This window comes from Phaeoacremonium minimum (genome assembly GCF_000392275.1).
Source record: "Phaeoacremonium minimum UCRPA7 unplaced genomic scaffold PA7_03_scaffold_290, whole genome shotgun sequence".
NCBI lineage: Eukaryota > Fungi > Ascomycota > Sordariomycetes > Togniniales > Togniniaceae > Phaeoacremonium > Phaeoacremonium minimum.
This window is the reverse complement of record NW_006921195.1, coordinates 931288-952010: the sequence shown is the minus strand read 5'-3', so window position 1 is coordinate 952010 and position 20723 is coordinate 931288. Positions and strand designations below refer to the sequence as shown.

Below are 20723 nucleotides of genomic sequence, written 5' to 3'. Positions count from 1 at the left end.
TTGATAAAGATTAGGATAGACTTTAAATGTAGCATCATGGTAGAGGATATGATGCTGTCGGCAATCTCGGCATCCTGCCTTACCAAACTCCAATTATGTCTTTATCTACTATTTATGTGATGATAACTACTTACATCTACTCAAGAAGATCTCAGTAAAATGCATTTTACAAACGTTCATTAGGTATCGTATTCATCATTAGCGCTCACGACTCCTCAAGAGATGAGATGTAGGTTTGATTGTCTGCGACCAAACCAGGTGAAGTTGTTTGTAGCTAATAAATGACATAAGCTGATATGCTCACTGGAACCTCGGAGAGACCTACCCGTACCTAGACTAGACATGTCCATGCCTGGTATTCGGAGTCGGCATCTCCCGAGTTCGGATGTCGAGTGCCGGAGTATACTGCAAGACATAACTTGATGGCGTCTTGACTTCAAAGCAACACCCGGCAAAGGGGTACGGGTTTTCTGTTGTCAGTCTTTGTCAGTCTTGATCGTTCTACTAGCCCGGTATTTTGATATTGCATTGTGAGTGTCGTCTCCTAAACTCAAAGTGAAAGTATGAATAATACTTTAGGACCACGACTATCCCCTGATGCCAAGACCATCGACGGTACGGAAAGCCCAGGTTTTCGACGCTCGTAGCCTTGCAACCCCAGATCATGTGCACGACACTGCCGTGTCATTCCCTTTGGCCTTTATATGCTATTAGATATGTATTCATCTATTGGGAGCCTCCGAATGGACCCCCAAGGATTCTGGTCATTTAGCCGCCTCCAATGGGTTGCTGTTTACCCGCCTCGGCATGTAAGTTGCCCCCGTCATCGTAAATCTATGCGACACCACCTTACGTCTAGTATATTACACGACAATGGACAATGGTAGCTTAGTGTAGTGTTGGTGACATGGGTTGACTTAGTATAAGATCGAGACAACCTCCACTCCTGTCGCCAGGATGAGGTGCGGTCTTCTACGTGCGTGACCACGAAGAGGTAGTATTCCCATAGCAAAGCACGTTGTGAAAAGACTTCAATTTGTGGCACAATACAACATCGTGATGAAGGCTAGCACAGGTATTGTGCTGCTGGCTTCGGCCGCGGTAGAAGCGCATTGTAAGTGCCAAGCTTTCATTTAGGTCCTCGAAGGTGTTAACAACACAATTTAGACAAATTCCCTGCTCTGGTCGTTGGAGGTAGTCGAACGACTGACTGGGATGTTGTTCGCATGACGGCAAACTATCAGAGCAACGGTCCCGTAACGGATGTCACCTCCAAAGCGATGACTTGTTATGAATTAGCCGGCCGCACACAAAATACAAAGACGATCAATGTTACCGCCGGGTCTACTGTTGGTTATGTAGCGGAGGCGTCCGTCAGCCATCCCGGGCCGATGTCATTCTGGATGGCCAAAGTGCCGGCAGGTCAAACAGCGGCAACTTTTGACGGTTCTGGATCTGTTTGGTTCAAGGTCTACCAGGATTACCCCAGTGTTGCCGCCGGTCTAACATGGCCAACGCAAGGTATGACCTTTATTTAAAGCATATTGCTCGATAATTACCAGTCTAACATTTAAGCAGGGAAAACAACTATCAACGTCCAGATTCCCAAATGTCTCGCAGATGGCGAGTACCTGCTTCGTGGCGAACATATTGCTCTGCACAGCGCAAGCAGCGTGGGTGGCGCGCAGCTTTACATCTCCTGCGCCCAAGTCAGCGTATCAGGCGGCAGCGGGACGTACAGCCCATCCAAGACCGTGTCGATCCCAGGCGTATACTCACCGACCGATCCCGGCCTCGTTGTCAACATCTATTATCCCGTTCCAACCAACTACAAGCCTCCAGGTCCTGATCCGTTGACTTGCTAGTGGATCGCAGACATATGCTACGGGTGGGAGAGCTGCGGGAGTGTTCAGAGTCTGAGTGTTCATGAGATGACCATGATTGTCGTCTTCAGGCTTATGTGATTGGTTCATAGACACAGTAGCATTTGAATATATAGTATACATATAGTATACATTCATGGACTTTATCCACGGGCGTGAAGCAACATGGAAAGGTTGTGAGGCTTTGGTGAGTTTGGTATTTCATCGTAGGGATACAAAGTTGCGATGCTACGTATGTATTATTGCGGAACACCAAATTGAGATAGAGACCTGTTTCATGGGCTATTGTGTATTTCGTTGCCATTCTACTTATCCTTCAGCCGCAGTATATATTCTTCGATCAACACCACATTGATGATGAGAAAGTACAAGAACTGTCCATTTTTCCAGTAGTACGATATCAGATACAGAGAGACATAGAATGCGGAGTATATACCATGGATAATTTGGATAATTTTCTCATTTTACTATCATTAATCAAGACGAACCTGCTTTACACGCAGCCTCCGCCCTCTGTTGTCTGATGGCTGTGCTACTTATCTTTGCCGCAAAATCCTGCGTTTTTGTTGCTGCCTCGTCTGCAATCTCTGTGGCATCAAGGACATCCACCTCAAAGACATCCAGCTCCTTCCAGCCTTGCTCTATCCGCTTGTCATTCACAGCCTTGCCTCCTGACCTCGTCTCTCCTGAAACTACCAAGGCGTCTATATCCTCCTGGGTGATTGTCGGCCCGAAGGGGTCTTGTATCCTGACGCACTGGATAGAGATGGTGTCTTCGCGGAAGGAGGCGCGGAAGTCGCCGTCGCTCTCAATGATCTTCGTGGCTGAACCATCCCTCCAGCCCGTCGGAGACAAGTCAAGGATGGAGGAGAGGAATTCAATCACGCTCCGTGCGCGCTCGTCCCATGACTGTACATACTCGGCGAACTTTTTGTTCTTGAGCAGCTCGTCCCCTGTTATCCCAATGATGTAGTGACAAGTCGCAGACTTTCCCCTCTCAGGGACCTTGAGCAGATAGGCACCAGCTGTCAGCAGGAGCTTGTGTCCCGGATGCAGGTGATCGAATGTGCCCCCTAGACAAACAGTCGAGTAGCTGCTGGTCTGAGAGGTATTAGACGTAGTGCTGGCGTTGGGCACGTTGAGCGTCACCCCGCCCTGGACGGTGACGAGCTGCTCCTGCAGGAAGACCTGGTTGCCCTCTGCCAGCTTCATGTACGTCGAGTAAAACTGGTGACCCGCCTCGCTGTCCGGGTGGAAGACATAATTCCAGGGGAAGTAGGCCGACGCGAACGTGGCGAGGTCGACGACGGCGGTGTTGTTGGGCTCGATGGCCGGACGGAAGTCCTCGGTAAAACGCTTGTCTCGGCTATGATCCACGAGCACGACGCGAGCGTCCACGGAGCCAGGGCCGCCATTGACGTCCGTGCCGATGGACAGTTGGGCAGATATGACAGATATAATGGTATATACCCCGGCGACTAGTGATTGAGCCGCATCCCAGGAGAGTGTCTTGTGGCGCATATACGGGCCGTGGAGGATGGGGCAAGCGATGGCCACGATCAGCGTGCGTGCGCTCTCTGCATCTTTCAACTTCTGAAGCGCAGCGTGCAGAGACGATCTGTAGGCGGCATTGAGACACTCCCGGCTTGCAGGATTAGGAGGATAGGGGAGCAGAAGAAGCGAGGGCAGTTGATCGCGTTGGCCTTTCTTCACCATGGTAGATGGCTACAGCTCACTTGAGCAACCCCAATTTAGATATAATAACAAGTCTCTTCCGGAATAATTGTCTGCTTACGTACGGCTACCGTTATCTTTGGCAAAGGCAGTTCTGAGCTCGACCGATTGATTTGCCCGTAGAACAATGATATATCTGAGAATGTGAGCAAATGATGGAAGGTAGATGAGCGAGGTCCTGTGAGACGACTATGTCGGTTGGGTATCGCCACAACACGTGAGGATTCTGGCTGCTCGGCTGTAGCTTCGATGCGACACAAGCACAACACAGGATATGGATATGTGCCGTCATATCATTCGACGATGAATGGAATTGTTAACGGAATACAGACATCTTCATAATCCGGGTTTAATATTCAACAGGTTCCTCTCTGACAGCTTCATTATCGTTCTTTGCCAAACCCTAGAGTATACGAGCTCGGTCAATGCTGTATCTAGCCGCCAGACGCTGGCCGAATCAACTGTCTTCTCACCAAGGCCAGAAAGCTACGAGCTGTTTATATCAAAGATCCCTTCCATAAAAGATAGCCTTTCCATGAACAATAGATTGTTTCGACGACAATGACTAGCTTCTACTTGTTGTTCCCTATCAGAATGACGCAGCATCGGCCGTGAGGCAGGTCTGGTTGGGCTCCGAAGTGGTGCTATTGGAGCACCTCAGCCCCCTGCTGCCCTCCAGTAAACGTTAGTGCAGGCCCAGCCGCCCGCCGTCCTCGCGGGAGCAAACCCAACGAGGGTGAGCCGCGCCTACATCGAGAAGCCCGCAATAAATTCACCAGGCACTTCCTATTATTCCGCTCTCTCACAACCCAAGCTTCCACATCCTGCCTCCACGCCCGCCTCCTCCACGCCGACTGGGGCAATCCTGCTGGCTGCATCGCATCGACGAGCCAGCCCAGCCGTCGCGGCATTCTTCGCGACCGGACGGACCTGACTGTCGGCTGCGTCGTCGTCATTTGACCGCCCCTCACTCAATTCCTCCTCCAGCCCTCCAGATCTGATCCCACGCGCAGCTGGGCAACGACATCCTCCTCCTCCCTCTCAACTCCTCCCTCCCTCGATCCCGCCGCTCACGACCGAGCGCGCACGCCGCGATGAACCAGTCCCAGCAGCAATTCCCCGCGCCGCGGCGGACCAACACGTACAACTCACAGCAAGACGAGCTTCACATGTCGGGCCTCAGCCCGCACGGCCAAATGTCGCCAAGAGAGTACCAGTCCACCGGCAACACGCCTCACATCAAGCTTGACCAGGCGCCTTCAAATCCTTCTCAGTACCAGAACAACTCCTCCGTTCCTAATGTTCTGCAGCCCGGCGGCATGGGAGGCGGTCGTCCAGCGCCCATGTCCGCCAACACTGCTCCCACCCTGCCCACCATGCAAGCATCCATGTCTCAGCAGCCCGAGTATCAGACCCCCTCCAAGCCTCCCTCCCTGAGCCTCTCTCACAGCTACTCCCGCTCGAGCCCGGCTGCTGGCGGCTACGACTCGGGATCTGGCTACATGCCGTACACACCGACGACACCGGGCGGCAGCTCTGCTGGGCCTTCCCAGTTCATGTCACCCACCGACGCCAAGTATAGCGCTCTCGGATCTCAGAGAAATATATCGAATACCCCGCTAGGCCTTGCGGACATCCGCCCACGCGCAGATTCCACCCTGTCGGATGGTCCTCCGGGAAGTCTTCAGTATGAGATCGCAAACACGCAGGCTGGGACCAGCAACTACATGGCTCCTTGGGCCATGTATGCCTTCGATTGGTGCAAGTGGCTGCCACAGGGTAACGGCGCAGGGAAGCTCGCGGTGGGAAGTTATCTCGAAGACGGCCACAATTTTGTACGTCCTACCTCTTCTTTTGGTGAATGACCACCCATTGTAATTGATCTTTGCTAACCAATGCGTTCTATCACAGATTCAAATCCTCGATACCCAAATCACGCCGACCCCGTCCGATGTTTTCGTTCCTGGCGCCCCAAAGTACACAATGGAATTCAACAAGGTCGCCGAAGCCACACATTCATATCCCGTTACTCGATTGCTTTGGGAGCCCCCGTCGTCCCAGAAACAGACTACCGATCTGTTAGCAACCTCTGGAGACCATCTGAGACTATGGTCCCTACCTTCTGACGCACCATCACTGCAGCCCACCAGCTCCATCACAGGCCGCAACCGAGAAGCGCCAACGACAAAGCTGACGCCACTTGCCCTACTCTCCAACTCAAAGACGCCCGATCATACGGCACCATTGACCTCATTGGACTGGAATACTGTTTCTCCCAGCTTGATCATCACGTCGAGCATTGACACAACCTGTACAATCTGGGATATTCCGTCGTTGACTGCTAAGACCCAGCTTATCGCCCACGACAAGGAAGTCTACGATGTACGATTCTGTGCTAATTCCACAGATGTCTTCGTCAGTTGTGGGCAGGATGGAAGTGTCCGCATGTTTGACCTAAGGAGCCTGGAGCATAGTACCATCATCTATGAACCGAATGGGAAGGAGGAGAGAGGTCAGCGGCATCCCCGTGTCTTTGCAAAACGTATGCTAACTCCTTTGTAGACGCGAACGGCGGAAGAATAAGCCCTACATTGGCCCAACAGACAATGTCACATCCACCGCCCCTGTTACGCCTCGCGACTTCGCCACATGATACGCACTTGCTGGCGACGTTTGCACAGGATAGTAACGTTATCCGGATACTGGATGTGCGACAGCCCGGCCAGGCTCTCCTGGAGTTACGGGGTCACGGCGGTGCCGTCAGCTCTGTAGAATGGTCGCCGTTGCGAAGAGGGACCCTTGCCTCTGGGGGAGATGACTGCCAGGTGCTGATCTGGGATCTCCTGAACCAGACGGCATCCTCCAATGGCACCGGCCAACAGGACAATACCAGGAGCCCGGTGGCTAGCTGGCAGTGCGACTACGAAGTGGGCAACCTCGGCTGGATCCCGCATCTCTCCAGCGCTGACTACGGCGAATGGCTGGGTGTGAGTGCAGGTCGTGGCGTCTGGGGTGTCCGACTGTGATGACCTCGCAAGGATATACGGGGGCCGGGTCGAAGGGTTATATATGGGTTCTGATGGACGGGCGGTACGGGATCAGCGAGACGGGAGGATGTTTTGAAGAGCTAGTTGTCTAAAAAGTTGCCTTTCACAAAGAGAGAGAAAGAGAGAGAACATGCCGTCATAGATCTTGGCTGGTTACTTCAGTTGGTGGGTGTGCATTTGCAAAGCCCGGCGTTCTTTTGGGAAGATTGAAACGACGGCGACGATGACGATAGGGCAGAAGGCTTCGTCAGGTAGCTTCATGTAACTTCAATACCATGTATGGGAAGCTTGTCACTATCCTCTCCTGCTCATCTGCCTCATGGTGCGATGTCCTCTGATTTCCTTGAGCTTCAGAATATGAAGTCTTAGATCTTGAATGCGCAATCATATTTGGCAATTTGTCGTTGTCTAGTTTGCACTATAATGGCGTCGCCATATCCAACTGGTCTCGCGCTGATCTGCGGCTCAATCATCACCCCCAACATTCTGACATTATGATGAGACTTGTTGGACCTCAGGGACAACGTCACCGCTATCTAAGCCGAGCACGATCTTCTGATGGCTCATGAAAGGCGAGCACGAAAGGCCTGCGACGGGCCTTGACGCTCTTGTGGCACGGATGGTTCCTGAGAGACACGAATCACTGCCTTGCCCCAGACCTTTCTTGAGCTGATGTCCTTCAAGGCTTCGGGAACCGATTCTAAGCCTTGGTATAGACTTCTGTAAACAACGGGTCTGATCTTACTCATGAAGGGTTGCAGCTCCTTCCAGAGCTTGGCCTTCTCCTCGGGGTACCGACGACTGCTCTCTCCATATCGCTGCGTGGCAAGTTAGACCGATCGTTAAGATCAAGCAAGGATACATCACGTCAAGACCGAGAACAGAAATCAACTTACATAGCCAATCAACTGTGCCTGCTTCAACAACACCCTATTCATTGGGACCTTCTCAAGACTCGTCTCATCTCGTGCCGCGAAACCCACAATCAGGATCCGGCCGCGGTGAGCAAGACATTTCAAGCTCTTCTCGACCATGCCGATCGGGTCAAAGACGACATCAACCCCGCAGCCGTCCGTCAACGTATTCACGTCCATCCACCACTCAGCGCTCGACGGCACCGAGTAATCGACGCAGGCCTCGGCGCCGCACGACTTGACCACAGCGCACTTCTCCGCGCCGGCCGCCACGCCGATCACGCGACATCCCAGCGTCGCGGCAACCTGCACTGCCATGACGCCCAGCCCGCCGGCAGCACCGAGGACCAGCACCGTCTCGCCGGGCTTCAGCCCTCCCTGAGCGATGAGGGCACCGTAGGACACGGGCAGGGTGGCTGCGAGCCCCGCGGCGTCGGCGAATGACCAGGTTGGCGGGACGAGGTGCAGCGACTGGCTGGCTGCGGTGAGAGAGAGGGCAACCTGCTCGCTGTAGGCGCCGAGGCCGTCGCCGAACACATGGTCACCGGCCCGGAAGGGGAAGTCTGCCGGTGCAGATGCGGGAACGGAGAGGATCGTCCCGGCGAACTCGAGGCCTAGAGTGAAGGGCGGCCGGACGAGAGAGCGGTTATTCTGGTGCTTTCCGCGGGCCTGAATGAATGGTTAGTTTCGGTCGATCAATAAGAGCTTTGTGCAGCGAGGATGGATGATGCATCCGAGATAAGCTTACGTAGAGGGTGTCGACGAAGTTGACGCCGGCAGCTTTTACTTGAATAATTACACTGTCTTGCTGTTTAGGGGGCTCAACTTCAGATACAACAACTTCATCGTAGTCCTGACATGTGTTAGCCACATTGCTGACTGAACGGCTTCTTCAAGGTCAACCAACCGAGACGAATTGATGGATCACCACGGCCTTCATATTGTATGCTCTCCGACGAAGCGGTAGCACTGAAAGGATTCATACAGTCAAGGGGTTGTAAGAACAACCAGTCAAGCATACCGAATCATAGTGGAAGACATTGATTATTGTGACGTTGTGAGAGCCGTTCTTGGATCAACTCGGGTATTGTCTCCCCTGAGGACGTACCCCTCCCGAGGTTCTAGCGCACCATCCAAAATGGCATGCCTCAGAGATGAGAGGTTCTAGTTCTTGTTTCAATTTTGAAACATCAAACCCTATTAAAATTGATCTGAAATAATTTGACCAGAGTATATAAAAACAGTTAGATCCTTATGCGTGCAACCCAATTCACTCCAGTCCTGCTCAATGTCCCCAACTGTATAAGCTGAGAAGGGAAGGAAGCACGGACCAAGCAACAGAACAGGAACAGACCTCAAAGCCAGCAAGCGCGGTTCACGTGCCGACAGCCGCTTGGCCAAAAGAGTGCTAGTGCTGAATGGTTGCTGGAAGCTCTGGCAAAGAACATTATTCAAATGCCAATGAGCTGCTGAGGCTCGTGAGTCTAGGGACGTTAACTTCAAGCAACCATCCAAAAAGCCACCCGCTTGCCTTGTCCTCTGGCTGTCTGCCTACGGACTCTTTCTTCCTTTTTCTCACCTCGTAAAAGTTTTCTCTTTGTCGCTCCCTTCCCTCTACTCATCCTGCTTCACGGCACCGCCGAGCAGCAAAAATGGCGTCCAGCGACCCGAATCGTTACGACGATTCCGAGTCCGACGACGACAACTTCAACCCGGCACCGGCAGACGTCTCAGACGAGGAACCCGCCCGCGATGAGGACGATGAGGTGCCCGGACAGCGATCCCGCGATGATGCTGCGCGAAGCAGCCCCACAGCCGACGAGGACGGCGACGACGATGAAGACGAGGTTCGCGCCACTAACGGCAAGTCGAAGGCCTCGAACAAAGGCGATGATGACGAGGATGCCGAGAATGGCGAGGATGATGATGAGGATGGTGGAAGTCGTCGACGGAGAAACGACGATGATGAAGATGACGAAGAGGATGAGGACGACGAAGATGATGATGACGATGACGATGTCCAAGGAGTAGGTCCCCCCAAAGAATCCCTCTACGCTTTCATTACAATGCCCCTACAGATCTCTGTAGGCAGCAGTCCCGGAGTTCTGGCAATCTGTGAGATCTTGGCATGAGCAGGCTAACACAGCAGCGCCACAGGGTCATCGTCGCAAGCGCCGGCGAGACAGGCGAAATGCCTTCTTCGATATCGAAGCCGAGGTCGACGACGAGGATGAGGGCGAGGATGACGAGAAAGACGGCGAGGAGATAGAGGACTTCATCGACAACGCGCATCCGGATGACCTTGCTGAGACCGGTCGCATCAATGATGACCGATACCATCGAGAGCTTGATAGGCGCAAGGAGATGGAGGACAGCGTCGACGCAGAACAGCTCGCGGAAAATCTTCGACAGAGATATGGCAATCGACGCCCTGCGCGCGGCTTCGGCGACTCCGCCGTCGTGCCCAAGCGGCTCCTGCTCCCCGATGTCATGGACCCCAGCATCTGGGCAGTACGATGCAAGGAAGGCAAAGAGCGGGAGGTTGTCTTTTCCATCATGAAGAAGATCGAGGAGCGCATGAACACCAAAGATGAGCTTGCGATTACCTCGGCATTTGAACGTGGTGGTCCACAGTCGGTGATGAAGGGGTACATCTACGTTGAGGCTCAACGACAGACTGACATCTTGCTTGCCCTCGACGGGATGCTTAACGTGTATCCCCGGACGAAGATGCTGCTTGTCGACATTAAGGACATGCCTGATCTTCTGCGTGTGACGAAGACGCCCAATCTGGAACCCGGCGCATGGGTTCGCCTAAGGCGGCCAGCCAAGCATGCCGGCGATCTTGCCCAAGTCCTTGATGTCACCGAGAATGGTCTGGAGGTACGAGTTAAGTTCATCCCACGTCTTGATTACGGCCTTCGTGATGAGGCCATTGCGAATGCGCAGATGACCCCGGATGGCAAGCGAAAGCGTGCGCCTGGCATGCCTGGACCTCGCCCCCCACAGAGGCTCTTCAGCGAGGTTGAAGCCAGGAAACGCCATCCTCGACACATCCAGGGCAATCCGCAGACCAACACCTGGACTTATAACGGGGATGAGTTTGAGAACGGCTTCCAGGTCAAGGACATCAAGATTCAGCAATTGGTCGTCAAAGACATAAACCCTACGCTCGAGGAAGTTACGAAGTTCGCATCGAGCTCTGAGGATGGTGCCGAGAACCTGGACCTCAAAGCCCTCGCGGCCAGTTTGAAGGATAGTAACCTGAATGTCACCTATCTACCTGGTGATATTATCGAGGTTTATGAGGGCGAACAACGAGGTGTTGTTGGAAAGGCAACCAATGTGCAAGGCGACATTGTTACGCTCCAAGTCACAGAGGGCGAACTTTCCGGACAAACTATCGAAGTGCCTACAAAGGGTCTTCGGAAACGCTTCCGACCTGGTGACCACGTCAAGGTTATTGGTGGGAGCCGGTTCCGTGACGAAGTTGGTATGGTAGTCAAGATTTCTGACGATCGCGTCACTCTTCTGACAGATCAGACGAATACTGAGGTTACCGTTTTCAGCAAGGACTTGAGAGAGGCAGATGATATTGGTGGCCAGGGCTCACTCGGCCAGTACTCTCTGCTCGACCTGGTTCAACTGGATGTTACGACCGTTGGCTGCATCGTTAAGGTTGATCGCGAGTCTTTGGTAGTCTTGAACCAGCATGGCGACACCAGGCAGATTATGCCATCCCAGATCTCCAACAAACTTGAAAAACGTAAGACAACTGTTGCTGCTGATCGTAATGGATCAGAGATCAGGTTGGACGACGTCGTCAAGGAATATGGGGGCCAGCAACGCCAAGGCAAAATTATTCACATTCATCGGTCATACCTGTTCCTTCACAGCAACGATAACCACGAGAACGCCGGAGTGTTCGTGACCCGTGCTAGCAATGTCAGTACCATTGCTGCGAAGGGTGGTCGCGTCAACGCTCCGTCTACCGCTGGTCCTGATCTGAGTACGATGAACCCTGCCCTGAAGCGCAACCCTAACGGAAACGGCAATGCTATGACAGCGCCTCCTCGGGTCTTTGGTCGCGATCGGGCTCTTGGGCAGACTGTTACCGTGAGAAAAGGCGGCTATAAAGGTCTTCTTGGTATTGTCAAGGACACCACCGACACTCACGCTCGTGTAGAGCTACATACCAAGGGCAAAATCATCACAGTACCAAAAGCCGATTTGTCATTCAAAGACAAGGTTACTGGCCGTGTCATCGACATTAACGGCAGAGGAGGCCACGGTGGCGGCCGTGGCGGTTTCGGCGGTGGAAATCGTGGAGGATTTGGTAATAATGATCGTGAACCGAGCTGGCAAGGCGGTCGTACTCCTACTGTGACTTCAGGCTCCGAACGAACTCCGGCATGGGGTTCTTCAAAGGGTAAGTCAAGGTATGGCACATCGCATTACTTCATGAAGCTAATCTTGAACAGCAACTTCGCATACTCCTGCCTGGAGCCGTAACGATATGTCAGGCTCTAGGACTCCCGCCTGGGCGGACGGATCGAGAACTGTCAATCCTTATGATGGCAGCAGAACAGCATACGGATCGGGTTCCCGAACCCCAGCATGGTCATCCGGTGCAAAAACCCCTGCGCCGGACTCATTTGGTGCTGGATCCAGAACGCCAGCTTATGGTGGCGGCGGCGATGCTTGGGGTGCTGGCTCGAAGACCCCCGGATATGCTGGCTCGGCCCCAACTCCAGGAGCAGACAGCTGGGGCTTTGCCCCGACTCCCGGTCCCAGCGGTCCGTCTCACGCCTACGATGCTCCTACACCCGGTGGTGGTTTGAGCGCACCGACTCCAGGGGCTCTCAATGCACCAACACCTGGAGCATACTCGGCGCCTACTCCTGCCGCCATCAGCGCACCTACACCTGGGGCTTGGCAGGGCGGCTGGGGTGCTGATTCGGCTCCGACGCCTGCAGCAGGTGCTCCGACTCCCGCTGCAAGCGGTTTTGCAGCGGGCGGATACTACAGCGCCCCAACACCAGCTGCTTACGGTGGTGCGCCTGAAACTCCAGCAGCCAGTGGACCTCGATATACGGACGATGATTAAGCATTATGTAGGGATATTGGTCATGGCGTTCTGATGGTGGTTTAGCATAGCAATCCTCTTACCTTCATCTACGAGAGGACAAGGTAGTTAAGGAGGCAAAAAAGATTAGACACTTTGACTTAGGCCTCTGCTTTTAACGCCATTTATGTGTATTATAGGAGAATCAAGCAATTCTTTACCATATAACTCTTGGATATACCCGTGAAAAATGTTGTATCTCGGATTTGATCCTGTTTAACCCATGATGGACAGATGCAGCAGGAACTTGCACTGCGTGTGTCTATGACGATCGTTGCTTTGGTTGGATCTCAATTCCCCACAATCGTTGGCGGACTGTCACCGGACCGGAGGAGGTCACCCTCGCCACGACGGTCACTGTGCTTCATTGATATTGTCTATGCTTTGTATAATAAGGGTACTTGAATGGATTATGTAGTTTATAGCCTATAATCAGACAGATTAGATGGCCGATTTCGTTCTCTTCAATCTACTGGTCCCAACGTAGCGTTGACATTCAAACATTAACATAGGCCGGTGTTTACTCTTCTCATATTACAAATTAGACTCAAGTTTGAAGATATGGCTACTGATCGATCGGAGCTCACGAAGAGGGTCATCCCTAAGATGATCCTCGGTAACGACGCCCCGGGAAGTCTAACGGCGCCACCACCGCCGCTCTTAGGGGCATCTCCCGCTGCCCGAGCGGCGGCCCGCTTCGCCATCAATGGCTCGGCAATTGTTACCGGAGGCACCGGAGACCTGGGTTTCACCGCATGTCGGGCCCTGCTTGAACACGGCCTGAGCGGACTAGCCATCTTCGACCTCAACATCACCGAGGGTGCTGCGAAGGTTAGTGCCTTGCAGGCGGAGTTCCCTGATGCCCGGATCGAGTTCATGGCCGTCAATGTTACGGATGCAGCTGCAGTGAACAGTGCCGTGCAGGCTGCAGCGACGCTGCTAGGTGGAATAGACATTTTTCTATGCTTCGCAGGCGTGGTTGGGGCCGTTCACGCCCTAGATACCACGCCTGAGACGTTTCGCTTCCTGCTGGATGTGAACACAACGGGCTCCTTCTTTTGTGCTCAAGCTGCGGCGAAAGCTATGAAGGAGAGCGGACGAGGTGGGAGTATTGTGCTTACATCGAGCATATCCGCGCATAGAGTCAACTATCCCCAGCCGCAAGTTGGATACAATGTGGCAAAGGCAGGTGTGTTGGCGATGAAAGACAGCTTAGCAGCAGAGTGGGCAACGTATGGCATCAGGGTGAATAGTATCAGCCCCGGATATATGGACACTATTCTCAATGAAGGAGCGGGTCTGGATGAGCATAAGAAGGAGTGGGTAAGAAGACATCCTATGGGTAGGATGGGCCAGCCGGAGGAGTTGACTGGAGCTGTGATATTGTTGGCAAGCAAAGCTGGAACTTACATTACAGGCGCCGACTTCTTGGTTGACGGCGGGCAGACAATCCTCTAACTCCGCATGCCTTGTAGTCGTACTTGCTTATAGTATTGAAGTATTGAAAAAATGAGATTTATTAAATGCATTGCCGGGTTTTCGTTATCCAGAGAAGACTGGTCCTCATTCCTTACAAACTCAACGGCTATGAGAGCGTGATTATGATTTTCCCACGCTTTCTGTGAGTTGAACGTGAGCACCATAATAGTTTAAGTCTATTAGTTTAAACTTTCTTTATCATCACAAGCCAGAGAGCGTTTGCCAGAATTCTAATTACACATCTTCCTACACCGCTGCAAATTGATCTTGACCACACCCTTCCAATATTCTCTAGAGCCAAAAGCGAGGGGCGAAGCTGCTGCAACCAGAAAGTGAGAATCTTTTGGGAGCAATCCTTTCGCAACATTCAAAGCTCGCTGCCTGGTAAATGGAGAGTCACACGCTATGATTACCACTGGTCGAGCAGTTCTCAAATTGTGACCAACAAAGAAGGTTCCAGCAAAGACATGCATACTCACATCAATCTCCTTGTGGGAAATGTGTCTCACCTCGAGTAGGTCACGAGTCACCCTTTCCTGCACAAATCTTGACATTAAAACTTCTTCGAGTTGATTCTTTTCCATGTTTCCGATCCCAGTGGAGCCGCTGACTGACCAAAACCGAATGCCTCGAATTGTCCACCTCAGTGGCCCCTTTGACTCGTTAAGATTCCACCAGCTCGACAAAAGTCTAGCTCGCTTGAAACCTTCAAGGTCAAGCAACATCCGATTTGCGGAATCCAAAGCTAGAAGATAGTCCGGGACATCATCACTTGTTATAAACTGACCACGGCTTTGTTGCTCTGTCACGTTCGAGCCACGAGCTAAGGCATTAGCATCGAAGTCGTGACTTTGAAAGCATTTCTTGTTGGCGAGTTCGAGAACACGTCGATACACCAGTCCACATTTTCCATTCGAGCTTAAGATATGAGTTAGATAAGATATCCTAAAACAACATGTAATGCCGCAGGGTTATGGAGATAACTTACCAGGTAACGTCGGTGTTAGGATCACTTTGAAAATTGGTGAAATGACATCTGGGACACATGCTATGCAATTTGTGTCGATACTCGTCTACATCATCACCAATCTGGTCTAGACGAAAGAGTATAGTCATATTCAGGTGCTGCCCAGGCTGAGCAGCAAGATGAAAAGGGAGACATCGCTGGACATCCCTTCCCGTGCTCCCGTCTTGTAGCACGTATTGTTTTCGTGCGACAAACTCGAGAAGTGGACTATCATTAAATCGGTCGCGAATGACGGAGTCGAGAGTCTAGCTTGGTCAGTTGAAGTATTTCACCCTTGATGAGAGCTGACTTTCCTCCCACGATCGTATGATATCCAGCGGGATTGGAATAACCCATCCTAACACATCTTCCACATATACAGTATGCTGAGAGGTTGGACCAAAACTCCGAATCGAGCCTAGCAGAATATTCATGCCACTGTTGATATTGTTGACTGTCTTCTTCACATCACTAAATTCGTCGTTTATATGGTACCTAGGTTTGAGTCTGATCAGCATATTTCAACATCTAATTCTCGCCTTGAAGGTAGCAATTACGAACGTAGTTGACACAATAGCTCCAATGTCAGTCTCTATTCGATCCATGATGCCTGTCTGGTCATCAAATCTCGCCACCAAGTCATTCAAGCGCTTATCGATTGCTTCAGAGGCTTTGGTCTCAATGGTAAAGAAAGCGTCGAGCCTTCTAGCAATGGCTGTATGATCATGTTCTTGCACCACGCTAAGTGAAAAACGAACCCGTTAGCAATCATCAAAACTATCAAGAAAATAACGAACAAGACGTGTCAATGGATTCCTACTCTTGACCTCGTAGATGGACCATTTGTATTATACCCTTGGCTCGTTGCAGCTTTTCTCTCAACCGGCTCACCGTCTCAGTCTCGAGCAGACTCCATTGTATGGCTTTGAACAAGTCACGCAAGTTTCTCTTGTGGCCTGTCGGATGAATGAGTCCTCTGCTATACTTTGTGATGGCCTTCTCGAGGAACTCTTCTATCGCGGTCTGGCAATCCGTCGCTACTGGCTGGATTATGCTTGCTAAGACATCAAGATCTGGACCTTGCTTCCGTGTCTGCCAGAAGAGCAGTAACTAATAAAGTCTTGTTATGAGTGAGTTGAACACATTCAAGTCGCCCGGCTAGACTTGCATGATCGAGAACACGGTGGAACACTCTTAACTCAATAACCAAGTCCCGAAACTGGCGTGCTGAGCCATGACTTTCGCTAAGCGCTTGGAGTAGTTGGTTGGCAAGTTGCACTGTTGTGATGATGTCCCCGAATGAGCCATATGTGAGCGACATCCTGGATCACCTGAGCCCAGCCTTACTATCGTTGGGATCATCTGTTCTCATTAAATGCGATTCACAGGGCTGTCAAACTGTGGCGACTGGAGGCCAGGGAGTATGGAGCAAGAAGGTGTATGAGCATAGCTCAATAGCCTTGAAGCAAAAGCTGGAAGCCAATGTCAAGATGTTAATGAGATTTCAAGGTTGTTACAGATTTCAAATCCGCCTAGGTGAATCCCCATAACGATTGGCTTGCTTATTGGTATCGTCCTGTGATTGGTAGAGTAGCTGATACTCATGTCTGCCTTACGACCTGAGCAGGCGCGAAGCAACCTAGCCATGCAGCCCCAACTTACCCTTGTATCTACCTAGGTGTGCACTGAAGCGTCTGAAGTACCTATCTGCCCGAGTATGATAAGGATCACTAGCACTGTCAAATGGCAGCAGGAGAGTTTCGCTGGAAGTGCTCTTAGACAGCGTCTTTCAAGTCAGTTCCTAGTTGATGAACTATGGTTCAAGGTATCGTTTTGCCCCTTGCATTTCACTTGTAACATCAACAGAGTCAAGTTACAAGTTGTCCACAGATTGAGCAGTAATTAGACTGCCTACTAATTAATATCTACTATTAATACTATTCAGAGCTAAGTAACTTGCTGCCACTTACCTAGCGAGCGGCCCCACCATTAGCAGTCCCACCGTGGAAGGCAGCCAGTGAACGGTCGATAGCGGCCAATGGCGTCACTGCTATTGCCCTGCAGGTCTCACCCAGAGCACATGCAAGCAGCGCGTGAGCACCCTCTGCTTAGCTCCAGGCATCACCATCTCCAAGAAGAGACCACATACCAGCTCGTCTCCCGATAATCGCACTTCCATATATCCTAGTAGGCCCTTTCGCTAAAGCTGCACGGAGCAGAGAGATTGCCCTCAAGCTGCTCGTTCAATCACAATACAATACAGCACAGGGACTGGGGAAGTGCATCATGTGCAATAGCTTGAGGTATAGTCCATCAAGCAGATGTGCTTCCCAACTTCTCATTGACTTTTCGAGCTCTAATTATAAAATCTCATAGACAGCACTGAGCAGATCTGACAGTCAAGATGACGGCCAAATCGTCCTTTCTGCCGCGCCTCTCATTCTCCCGCGGCGACTCGCCTGTCCTCCCTTTCCACAACACCTCGAGATCCTCGCTGCGCAACAAGAGGAGCGAATACGACCTAGCAGACCTATCCCCTCGAGCTGAAGATGCTCTCTTGTCACCGGAGGCCGATCGAACAGAATCAAGAGATCCCTTCGAGCGCAGAAGACCATCGAGCACATCGGCTGGTAACAGCGAGGGTTCGAGCAAGGCGGGCTCTACGTCGAAGATGAAGCATGACCGGGTCATGTTTGCTGGCCCGCCGCCGCCAATCGCGACATCAAAGCTTCTATATACAGATGAGGAAGACCGGGCCGCAACCCTAAGGTCTAGGGGCTCAAGTCCCGCGTGGCTGCCCACAACTGCAGCAAGGCATGCTATCAGCAGTGTCATTTGGGATCACCGCGAGCCATCGACTGACCCTGCGCCGGCTTATGACCGCGATTCTGTCTGGCGAAGCCTGCAACGGCGGCAATTGGCTATCGAGCAGGATTTGCAGCGCTTTCTGAACATCCAAGAGCAGACGCACTCCGCTCGCCTCGACCCTACGAATACTGTACCTAGCTTAGGGCCACTATCGGATACGGCAAGCGATACGGGCAGCGCAACTCCGACAGGGACGAATGTGTCTGCATCTTCGCGAAGACTACGGTCTATTGAACCCATTGCGCGGTCCACAGCTGCCGGTGAAATCATACCTGTCCGTCAGCCGCGAGCAAGGAAGCTTGGCCTCACTGGTGCGCGACGAGGTCTAGCGAAGAGCATGGCGCTTCTCGCAGATCTCAAGGCTGAAGAGGATGCGTCGCTGGCAAGTGCCTTGTCTACTCGCAAGAAGGCCCTGGCTCAGATCCGCAAGCTATCGGCGCGGAGGGAAGGCATATCCGAGGAGCTCAGAGCTTTGGAAACAGACGACGAGGAGCCGCTCACTCGCGAGCTATCTGAGCTGGATCTAGAGCACCGCGGGGTTTGTACTGAGATTTCCGACCTGGAGGAACGCCTTGCAGGGCTGAAGAAGAGGCGGCGGTGGCTTGAGGGACGAATCGACGACGTTAAGAACCGCCGCGAGGCTGGGCTGAGCGGTTACAAGGGCGCGCTGAAGGAAGTTGAAGACAACGTGAAAGCTGTCTTGAGCCGGCCACCTGTCAAGCCCCTGGACCTGGAAGCCCTGAGGATGGCTGCTAGTGATGCGGAGAGCAGCCAAGTTGACGGCCAAGGGCCAGGGGTGGAGCTGCCGCTCGATGGCGTCGAGTTTCTACGATTACGGCCTGAACGGAGGACAATCGACATGGCCAAGGAGTGGTGGGAGGGTGAAGTCACGGTTCTTGAGAGGCGGAAGGCCCAAGTCGATAAGGAACGCGCCGCCCTCGAAGATGGCGCTGAAGTCTGGGACGAGGTCGTCAAGCTGGTCTCCGACTTTGAGACAGATTTTCGAAAGACCATGCAAGGGCCGCGCGAAGACGAAGGCTTGACAAAAGGCAAGCATAGGCCTCCGTCCCCGGAGGAAGCGTTGCAACTACAAGCAGAGAAGATACAAAGCGTTATTACAGGACTTGAGCAGCGGCTGGTCATTGCCGAGCAGAATCACTGGAATCTACTGATTGCTGCTATTGGCGCAGAGTTTGAGGCGTTCAAGGCAGCGGAGCATATCAACAAGGAAATGCTCAGATCTATGGGAATAGGGGTTGAGCGTAGCCCCTCACCCCTGAAACAGTCATATATCACTGCAAGAGAGCCCAGCCAGATGAACGGCAGCGAAGTTGGGCCTACGCTCGTGGATGTTCGCGAGGACAAAGCAGGCGAGAGTGATAATGAAGTACCTCCCGATCTGCTTGTGGCGCATGATGAGGATGGACATCGTCTTCAGGTGTCACAACAAGAGCCAGACAGTCAACTTTCTCACGAGCGAGAGGATAGTGAGAATGAGGTCCCGCCAGAGTTTCTTGCGGAGCATCATGGGGAAGATGATGATGTGGAGTAGCATTGGCCGACGGTTGAAAGAAAGCGTTGGAACACATTGATAGTGATATACCCTACAGAGCATACAAGATATTTATCATGCACAATAGTACTGTAGTATGATGTTGGGCACTGATACAAGTGACTATGAGAGTTGATGGACCTTTCACGGGCTAACGGGTGTGGAGCGTTCGTGGGGATGCGGTCCCTAACCTCGGCTAAGCTTGGCCCGATCTCTCGGGGCAAGACGGGGCGTATAGTCAAGTGTAGACTCTGGATTTTCTACTGAATTCCTAATGCTTTACATGCAGAGGAGAGTGCTGGCTCTAATCAAGAAGGGGTAAAAGCAAACCGGCCCTGTAACGCCAAAGAAGATGCCGTGGTTCATAAGGATTATGCCACAGCCCACCTAAAGTCTCCCACACCAAAATCTGTAAGCCAGGCCCTCGGTCAACACCAACCCCCTCCAAAGGACTTGGAATGTAGACCAGTCCTCGGTCCAAAAGATGCTCGTATAGCACGCAGTTCGCCTAGGTGGCCCGAAGGATGAGGAGTCGACGGGGCAGCTCGTGCGCCTCCACAGGATGCTGGCTTTTTATAGCCGGAATCTGGCTTCCCCTACCGTCTCCTCTCAAACCAGCCGCTTGATCCAGCAATCGCAACAGACTGGTCCATGACCCATTCGCCGACACCGAGATACTTGTCAACCCACTTCTGCATCTCTTTGTTCTCGCCAGTCACTTTCTCCGTCTTGAAACTGGGCCTGGGAGGTCCCCAAGAGGGGCAGATATTAGCTTCTTGGACTTTCAACGAACCCGGATTTGTATGATCGATCTCGTCGAGCTTCGTCGAAGGAAATGACTCACGTTAGGCCGGTCGAGCGCTTCATCCCGGCGAGGAAGGCGGAGACTGAGACGACGGTGTTAGTCGATGTTTCTCGTTCGGTAATATGTCGCATTTGGCTTGAAGCAGCCCAGGGCACTCACTGAGTACGGCATCGAAGGCGTAGTGGGTTAATCGACCGAGCTTCGACCACAAACCCAATGTCAGCAAGTTGAGGAACTGAGAGGCACTTTAGACTCTAAAAGCCAGTGCTGCACTGCGCGTACAAAGCGGGCAGGCGAGCAGCTTGAGATA

General features: G+C 52.3%; 7 protein-coding genes across 7 annotated transcripts; 5 read left to right on the top strand and 2 right to left on the bottom strand.

Annotated features, from left to right (window-relative positions):
* Positions 1-1059: 1059 nt before the first annotated feature.
* On the top strand, positions 1060-1865 carry UCRPA7_3823 (putative glycoside hydrolase family 61 protein; the record flags this gene model as incomplete). Its single annotated transcript, XM_007916332.1, has 3 exons — positions 1060-1114; positions 1168-1521; positions 1579-1865. The coding sequence occupies 3 exons, from the start codon at positions 1060-1062 to the stop codon at positions 1863-1865; spliced, it is 696 nt and encodes a 231-aa protein (XP_007914523.1).
* Positions 1866-2360: 495 nt separating this feature from the next.
* On the bottom strand, positions 2361-3404 carry UCRPA7_3822 (putative pantetheine-phosphate adenylyltransferase family protein; the record flags this gene model as incomplete). The annotated part of the gene is made up of 1 exon (XM_007916339.1): positions 2361-3404. The coding sequence occupies one exon, from the start codon at positions 3402-3404 to the stop codon at positions 2361-2363; it is 1044 nt and encodes a 347-aa protein (XP_007914530.1).
* Positions 3405-4786: 1382 nt separating this feature from the next.
* Positions 4787-6643, top strand: UCRPA7_3821 (putative wd domain-containing protein; the record flags this gene model as incomplete). Its single annotated transcript, XM_007916319.1, has 3 exons — positions 4787-5452; positions 5529-6129; positions 6180-6643. The coding sequence occupies 3 exons, from the start codon at positions 4787-4789 to the stop codon at positions 6641-6643; spliced, it is 1731 nt and encodes a 576-aa protein (XP_007914510.1).
* Positions 6644-7156: 513 nt separating this feature from the next.
* Positions 7157-8619, bottom strand: UCRPA7_3820 (putative alcohol dehydrogenase protein; the record flags this gene model as incomplete). Its single annotated transcript, XM_007916219.1, has 6 exons — positions 7157-7290; positions 7410-7482; positions 7561-8247; positions 8327-8431; positions 8486-8528; positions 8600-8619. The coding sequence occupies 6 exons, from the start codon at positions 8617-8619 to the stop codon at positions 7157-7159; spliced, it is 1062 nt and encodes a 353-aa protein (XP_007914410.1).
* A 611-nt stretch (positions 8620-9230) lies between these two features.
* UCRPA7_3819 (putative transcription initiation protein spt5 protein) lies at positions 9231-12090 on the top strand (the record flags this gene model as incomplete). Its single annotated transcript, XM_007916317.1, has 2 exons — positions 9231-9605; positions 9736-12090. 2 exons carry the CDS (start codon positions 9231-9233, stop codon positions 12088-12090), a joined length of 2730 nt encoding a protein of 909 aa, XP_007914508.1.
* A 1174-nt stretch (positions 12091-13264) lies between these two features.
* Positions 13265-14161, top strand: UCRPA7_3818 (putative short chain dehydrogenase reductase family protein; the record flags this gene model as incomplete). The annotated part of the gene is made up of 1 exon (XM_007916178.1): positions 13265-14161. The coding sequence occupies one exon, from the start codon at positions 13265-13267 to the stop codon at positions 14159-14161; it is 897 nt and encodes a 298-aa protein (XP_007914369.1).
* Positions 14162-17592: 3431 nt separating this feature from the next.
* On the top strand, positions 17593-19608 carry UCRPA7_3817 (putative autophagy-related protein 28 protein; the record flags this gene model as incomplete). Its single annotated transcript, XM_007916391.1, has 1 exon — positions 17593-19608. The coding sequence occupies one exon, from the start codon at positions 17593-17595 to the stop codon at positions 19606-19608; it is 2016 nt and encodes a 671-aa protein (XP_007914582.1).
* Between the last annotated feature and the right edge of the window lie 1115 nt (positions 19609-20723).